The 8,315-nt window shown below is 34.8% G+C and overlaps 1 protein-coding gene across 1 annotated transcript in view; it reads right to left on the bottom strand.

Moving 5' to 3' along the window:
- Positions 1-8,315, bottom strand: part of LOC107594550 (netrin receptor UNC5C-like) — a 150,331-nt gene that overhangs the window by 84,422 nt on the left and 57,594 nt on the right. Inside the window, exon 2 of the mRNA XM_016284636.1 lies at positions 7,376-7,609. Coding sequence (XP_016140122.1) covers positions 7,376-7,609 — 234 coding nt within the window. The remainder of the gene's footprint in view (positions 1-7,375; positions 7,610-8,315) is intronic.

The raw sequence follows: 8,315 nt of genomic DNA, 5'->3' as shown, positions 1-8,315 counted from the left end.
CGGCAGAAACCTGTAGCCTTGAACATCACTCATGGTCAAGCAGATATGAAGGAGACGAGAGCAGGATTCACACAGGATGAGGTGAAGAATACAGTCAAATGTCAGCTAGTTGTCAAGGCAACATTTCTCATTTTGATTTAGTTTAACCTTAAGTACTAAAAGAGCTCAAATAAAAAAGCCTAAAAAATAAAATCGAATTCAAAATATATAACAAAAAAAAACTATGATAGTATATATATGTGATACTAAAATAACACTGGTGCTTATTCAAGAACATTTCCCTCATATTGTCCCAATCTATATGACCGTGTAACACAAGTTGCTGTAAAATGTTTTGCACAATGTTCACACGAAATTGCATAAATCAGCCATTTTGATAGAGCTGTTGACATTGTTGTGTGCAAAGTTCCTCAGACGCCCCGTGAACAGATTCTGAGGCTAGAAATCTCCCACCACGCCACTGCCGATCACACCGATGTCGCATGATACAAGCAAGATGTTTTTATATATATTTTAGTGCTCTGCCAGCAGACAGCACTGCACTTCTGTTGTACATATATAAATAATGAACCCCTCAATGTCTCCATGAAATATTCCCTGATAGAAATCAATAGTTCACACTTACCCTCTGTGTTTATTTGGTTAGTGCTGTGGGTGTTTGTGTTTATGGCAGCATTTGGTGCAGAATGCTGGATGTGAACGGCAGAAACCTGTAGCCTTGAACATCACTCATGGTCAAGCAGATGACCAGACGAGAGCAGGATTCACACAGGATGAGGTGAAGAATACAGTCAAGAATTCAATGCAGTGAGTGAAACAGACACACATACTGCAGTGCTTCTGTGCTGTTTTCCTTAAAACATCCTTATTACAAGATACATTTATTTGAGAAGCAAATTTCATAGGATATATGTGGAAGCCCGTTTCCGCCACTGAATAAAAAATAAAAAAGGTAATTGCGACTTTTTATCTCACAATTCTGACTTTTTTCCTCATAACTGCGTGATACAAACTCGCAATTGTGAGTTAAAAAGTCATAATTGTGAGATATAAACTTGCAATTCTGAGAAAAAAAAGTCAGAATTGCGAGAAAAAAGTCAGAATTGCAAGATATACTGTAAACTCGCAATTGCGAGGAAAAAAAGTCAGAATTGCGAGAAAAAAGTCAGAATTGTGAGATATACTGTAAACTCGCAATTGCGAGGAAAAAAAGTCAGAATTGCAATCTTTTTTTATCTCGCAATTGTGTGTTATAAAGTCAGAATTGCGAGAAAAAAAGTCAGAATTGCGCAATATAACTTCGCAATTGTGAGAAAAAAGTCAGAATTGCGAGTTTTTATCTCGCAATTGTGACTTTATATCACGCAATTCTGAGAAAAAAAAGTCAGAATTGCGAGAAAAAAAGTCAGAATTGCGCAATATAACTTCGCAATTGTGAGAAAAAAGTCAGAATTGCGAGTTTTTATCTCGCAATTGTGACTTTATATCACGCAATTCTGAGAAAAAAAAGTCAGAATTGCGAGATATAAATTCGCAATTGCGAGAAAAAAGTCAGAATTGCACGTTTTTATCTCGCAATTGTGACTTTATAACTCGCAATTGTGTGTTATAAAGTCAGAATTGCGAGAAAAAAAGTCAGAATTGCGCGATATAAATTCGCAATTGCGAGAAAAAAGTCAGAATTGCGAGTTTTTATCTTGCAATTGTGACTTTATATCACGCAATTCTGAGAAAAAAAGTCACAATTGTGAGTTTATATCACGCAATTCTGACTTTATAACTCGCAATTTTTATAACTCGTAATAAAAAAGGAAAAAAAGGTCATTGCGACTTTTTATCTCACAATTCTGACTTTTTTTCACAGAATTGTGAGATAAAAAGTCGCAATAACCTTTTTTCCCTTTTTTTTTACTGGCGGAAATGGGCTTCCATAGATATAAGACTTGTTTTTAGAGAATATATCTTTAATAAGTTTTGTTTTTTTACTTTATTGGTTAAAATGTTTAATTTAATTAATTAAGCATTCATTTTTACAGTGAATTTATGTTTAAAACAAGACTTATGCTTAAAACATTTTTTTCACTCAATTCAAGATCATGAGAAAATGGAAGGAAATTAAGTTATGGAAATTAAGTTGTGGTCATGAAAAAACAAGACCAAATAATAATGCATGGTCTCTTAATTCTGTCATTTTTGTTCTTAAATGGTTTCATTTGCTTTAATTTTGAAATACTGATTATTTTTGCAATGCACACACACACACAAACATACTGATAAACAGACATTGTGAAAGAAAGTATTAAAATACCAAACAAACTATAATTAATTCAAACAGATGCTAAACATAAAGCAAATAACAGTTTTTGCAAGGCAGCAGAAGCAACACAAAGGCACCTATAGATGGTTAAACAGATACAAGAAAGAAAAGATCACAAATCAGTATGTAAATAAATGTAAGTAAGAGAACCAATCACTAAACAGAATGCAAATAAGAATTTGCTTTAATTTTGAAATACTGATTATTTTTGCAATGCACACACACACAAACATACTGATAAACAGACATTGTGAAAGAAAGTATTAAAATACCAAACAAACTATAATTAATTAAAACAGATGCTAAACATAAAGCAAATAACAGTTTTTGCAAGGCAGCAGAAGCAACACAAAGGCACCTATAGATGGTTAAACAGATACAAGAAAGAAAAGATCACAAATCAGTATGTAAATAAATGTAAGTAAGAGAACCAATCACTAAACAGAATGCAAATAAGTCACTGCCAATTACATTTTGCATGCTAAATTCTATCAAAGTCACTGGGTGATTCTGAGGAACTTCTTAAATTATTTATTAAATTACTTAAAAAATTGTGACAGTGCATCTCAGGCTGAAATGATCTATAAACTGCATTTTATGTCATTTGTTATTCCTCAGCCCAAACAAAACATATCTACCAAAATGTGGCATATATAATCATGACACACTGTGCCAAGTACCACATCCCAAAAATGTTTTGTAAGTTAAGCGACTATTCGTGAGCTTAATTAATTGCAGATATACGTATGTGGGATTATTACTGCAAAACTCACAGGTTGCTTATTGGTCAAGTATCTGAGATACCCTAAAGGAATGACCCAAGTAATATCTATCTGTCTGTTGTATTTTTTTCACTTGTATTGTCTGATCACTCAGTAAAGTAGCAGCACACCTCTCCTCAATAACACATGATTTGAGAAATCATTCACATCTGAAGCACAATCACTGCAGGACGACTCACACTGAACCTTTTTCAGAAAACAGTGTTTTTTTTTCCAAAGCGCTATGAGCACAAGCAATAATACTGCCAACTTAAAAGCACCTCTAACAATGACTGCTGGATGAATATCAATACAGCGCTGCCTCGCAAGCATAAAAACACACAAAGCATGTAAAAGCACACATACATAAACACAGGCAGAAAATCAATGGCAGCAATAATGGGATGGGGTGCGTTTACAACGAGATCTGTAAGCACACACACATTTTTGTTTTGGATTATTGTGAATATGAATTTAAAACTGGCACAAACTGAATTCCTGTTGCGATTTTCTCTTTGGGACGTCTGTCAAGAACAGACAAGAATCTGGAACACTGAAGACTGTTCAAAGTTTTTGGATCTGTAAGATTTATTTTTTTAAGGGGTCATCGAATGCCCATTTTCCACAAGTTGATATGATTCTTTAGGGTCTTAATGAAAAGTCTGTAACATAGTTTGGTTAAAATGTCTCAAAAAAAATTTTTTTACCCTGCCAAAAACAGCTCTTTTCAGAGCAAGCCGTTTTGTAGCATTTTCCTTTAAATGTTAATGAGCTCTGCTGACCCCGCCCCTCTCTTCCGAGCTGCTCTCAGAGAGACTGTTTACTTTAGCCACATTCATCGTGAAACTTACTAATTAGCACATTATTAGGAAAGGCCATTTGCCAAAGATTCATTACAAAACATTATCGGATCACGAATGATTCGCGCGAAGATCGACGCATTTATGTAGATCGGGGGCGCATTCTCTTCAGAAACAAATGAGAGAGACTGTTTACTTTAGCCACATTCATCGTGAAACTTACTAATTAGCACATTATTAGGAAAGGCCATTTGCCAAAGATTCATTACAAAACATTATCGGATCACGAATGATTCGCGCGAAGATAGACGCATTTATGTAGATCGGGGGCGCATTCTCTTCAGAAACAAATGTAATCCACTGCATCTTCAGCGGCTCAGATGTCGGGAGTAAATGACGACTGCTATGTTCATTATTACATCCAACAACAGAACACCTCAATCGCTTAGGAGCCATTCTTGTCTACATCTGCTCCGGCGGTGAAACGATGGCAGACTGATGACAGCTCACTCAGGGCGGAGCTAAGGTAAGACACCAGTCCAGTCTGTGCTGAAACGCTACTGTCAATCAAACTATCGTGGGAGGGGCCTGTTTTTGTGATGTCACACAGACAGGCATCTGAGATCGGCTCGATTTGAGAAAGGGGTAAAAATTTTAGTAGATTAAAAAAAAACACTAGGTGGATTTTTATCATTATAGGGTGGTTGTGTACACACACTACCAACACACATTTCAGTTCAAACAACTTGTAAAAGTGCATGTAGCATCCCATGACCCCTTTAAGAAATCAATTGTTTTATTCAGCTAGGATGCAACAAATAGATCAAAGTTGACAGTAAAGACATTTATAATCTATAACAAAACATTTCTATTTCAAGTAAATCCTGTTCTTTTGAAATGTGCTATTCATCAAAAAATCCTGAAAAAAATGTATTACCATTTCCACAAAAAAATATGAAGCAGCACAACTATTTTCAACAATGTCAATAACAAAAATGTTTCTTGAGCAGTAAATCAGCGTGAATGATTTCTGAAGGAACATGTGACACTGAAGTCTGGAGTGCTGATCCAGCTTTGGAATATATTTTTTAAAATATATTCCAATTGAAAACAGTTATTTTAAATGTTAATATTTCACAACATTACTGTTTTTACTGTATTTTTGATCAAATAAATGCAACCTTGGTGAGACCTATTTCAAAAGCATTAAAAACCAACCCCAAACTTTTGAACGATAGTTTATATTTTCAATAAAAGAGCTTTATTAAGAGCAGAGACTGAGACGTTTAAATACAATCCCAGATTTCAAATTTAGTTGCATAAAAGTATCTAGAATCAGTAAATTTGATTCATTTTTGTGATTCAGTTTAAACCGTTTCCAATGAATCAAGTGATTCAGGAATAAATTTCTAAAATGTAAAAAATAAGTTGCTAGTACAGTCAACTTAGCTGTTTAAGTCATTTCAACTTAAATTACATTAAACTGGCTTAAAAATTAGTTGAAGCTTGTACAACATAAATTAAAGTTGAAAATTGCTTTAGTTATTTTGAGGAGTTACAGTAATGTAAATTAAAGTAAAGTAACATTTTCATAACTTATTGGTCATATCATCACTGTGTAGCATTTTTCATATCTTAAAATAATAGATGAAGTTTTCTTTTCTAATTATACATGTTATTCATTCCGTTTTTATGAGCTCAAATCCCATCACTATTGCCCACCGAAAGATAAATGACCAGTCTTCCAGAAAACAATGCAAACTTGCTTGACATTGTGAATGTGCAGACATTTTTCTGAATGCCGTTCTGTTGTGTAAAGATACTAAGACGTCTGTTTAAACGAGGCCCTCTGAGACGAAGCCCGCAGCAGGAAAGAGTCTTTCTGACTGAACCAGATCTCAGTCAGAATCTTCTGCACAATTTAGACACCCAAAACACTCATCACGCTCACCACGAGCCGATTACACACCAGCTTTCATGACAAGGAACAGATTTAACCTTGTTTACTCACAATCGCCAAAACGAACAATGAAATTGATTCATAACGATATTACACCATCCCAAATAGAGACAGATAGTGATGCCAGAGGGAGCCCGCGGCCGGCGAACAAAGACAGACCTCTGACAGAAATCTAATTAAAAGCATAAACCATATCTCTCTCGCTCTCTCTCTCTCTAAATCTCTTTCTCTCTCACACGCACTATAATTTTTTATGATAAACGTTACCGTTGCACATTAAAGTTCAATGACAGTGTTTAGAGCAGTCGGCCCCGTTTCGGCGGCCCGTAATAACTCCACGCTCTGACCCCGAGTAATATCCGAGGTGTGATTATGACAGTAAAGTTTCCACTGCAGAGATATTAGAGCAGAATTACTGCGGCGGGTTGATATCAAAGATCCATTAGAGTCATTAGCTCAATAGGAGCTTGTTAACCTCTGCGTAATGAATTGAGCTCTTCGCTCGCCCACACACAGAGAGCGGCTCGTGTCGGTTTCTCCTGCGGTGAGGTGACTGCGCTTCAGCCTCGGCCAAAACGGGCTATTTTCATTCTGAATGATCGAACATTAGTGGAGGGCTGCTAGCTTTCCCAACCTCGAAATGCACGGCAGTGCTTCTGTCTTCTGCAGCAAACATTAGGCCTAAAACATATGCAGATATGTGAGAGCAAATGCTTGGTTTCATTTTAAAAGTGTTGCATTCTTAGTGCTGTTGCAATTGAGTGCTATAGGTGAAACATTACCCTAAACTGTCTTATTCTATAGCTAGATTTCTCATTCAGTCTGGAGTCAGCCAATTATTATTTTTATTCAACAAGGATGCATTAAATTGATCAAAAGTGACAGCATATTCGAAGACTGGAATAATGATGCTGAAAATTCAGCTTTGCGTAACAGGAATAAATTGAATTTGACAATGTATTACAATAGAAATTATTTCACAATATTACTGATTTTACTGTATTTTTTAACTAATAAATGCAGCCTTGGTGAGCAGAAGGGACTTCTTTAAACATTAAAAAGTCTTACAATCCCCAAACTTCTGAATGTAGTAGTAGATAATTCAAATCTTTAATTTATGTTGCATTAGCACTTATTCATCTTCCTAAATATGTGACCCTGGAGCACAAAACCAGTCTTAAGTCGCTGGGGTATATTTGTAGCAATAGCCAAAAATACATTGTCAAAATCATTAGGATAAAGTAAAGATCATGCCCCATGAAGATATTTTGTAAATTTCCTACCGCAAATTTATCAAAACTTCATTTTTTTATTAGTAATATGCATTGCTAAGAACTTAATTTGGACAACTTTAAATGTGATTTTTTTCAATATTTGGATTTTTTTTTTGATGTCAGGAAGGGGTTAATCTATCTCTCTAGCAGCACCTTTAGCAATGAAAACCATGAATAAAGCAGGGCTATCACATTTTTATTGCACCGTAATGTTTCCGACCCATAAAGGAGAGTGATGGTGTGTGTGTGTGTGTGCGACTGACCCGACGTCTCGTCCACCCGCTCCTCTATGGTGTGCTCTCTCTGATGGACCCACTCGCCGTTGCATTTGAAGTAGATCTGAGCGGCAGGCGTGGCCGTGCAGTAGAGATTGACAGCTTTGTTCTTGATGATGTAAGCATCCTCCGGCTCCAGCAGGAAGTGTGGGAGGGGCTCTGGAGGGTCGCTGGGGAAGGTCTCCGGCAGCTCACCCAACCCCAACAGGAAGTCATCATCACCTGGGAAAAAAACACAGACAACATGAAGCATCAGGAAGTGAGTGGGAAACGCAGTGTAGCGTACTGCTTTTTGATGCGTTTCACAATTTCAATTAGATTTGTAAATCAGCAATTCTAACACGAGGGTAGTAAGATTTTTGAAAGAAATTAATACTTTGATTTAGCATAGATGTATGAAAGTGATCATTTTAATTTACATTTTGAAATATATTACATCATAAGAGTTGTTTTAAATTGTACTAATATTACACAATATTTCTAATCAAAACTGATATTTTAATTTGCATTTTAAAATATATTACAACATAAAAGATATTTTAAATTGCAATCATATTTCACAATATCACTAATTATAAAGTATGTTACAATATAAAACAACTAATTTAAATTGTAAAAAATATATTGCAATATTACTGATCCAAAGTGATATTTTAATCGACATTTGAAAAGATATTACAATATAAAACAGTTATTTTAATTTATCATATTTTATAATATTACTAATCAAAAGTGATATTTTACTGTAATTTAGATTTTTAAAATATATTACAATATAAAACCGTTATTTTAACTTATAATCATATTTCACAATACTACTACTCAAAAGTGATATTTTAATTTACATTTGAACTTATATTACAATATAAAATTATTTTATATGGTAATAATATTTCACAATATTACTACTCAAAAGTGATATTTTAAT

The sequence above is a fragment of the Sinocyclocheilus grahami genome, unplaced genomic scaffold (assembly GCF_001515645.1).
Source record: "Sinocyclocheilus grahami isolate Dianchi unplaced genomic scaffold, SAMN03320097.WGS_v1.1 scaffold186.1, whole genome shotgun sequence".
NCBI classification, from domain to species: domain Eukaryota; kingdom Metazoa; phylum Chordata; class Actinopteri; order Cypriniformes; family Cyprinidae; genus Sinocyclocheilus; species Sinocyclocheilus grahami.
Note: the sequence above shows the minus strand (reverse complement) of the source record. Positions and strands in the feature narration are given on the sequence as shown.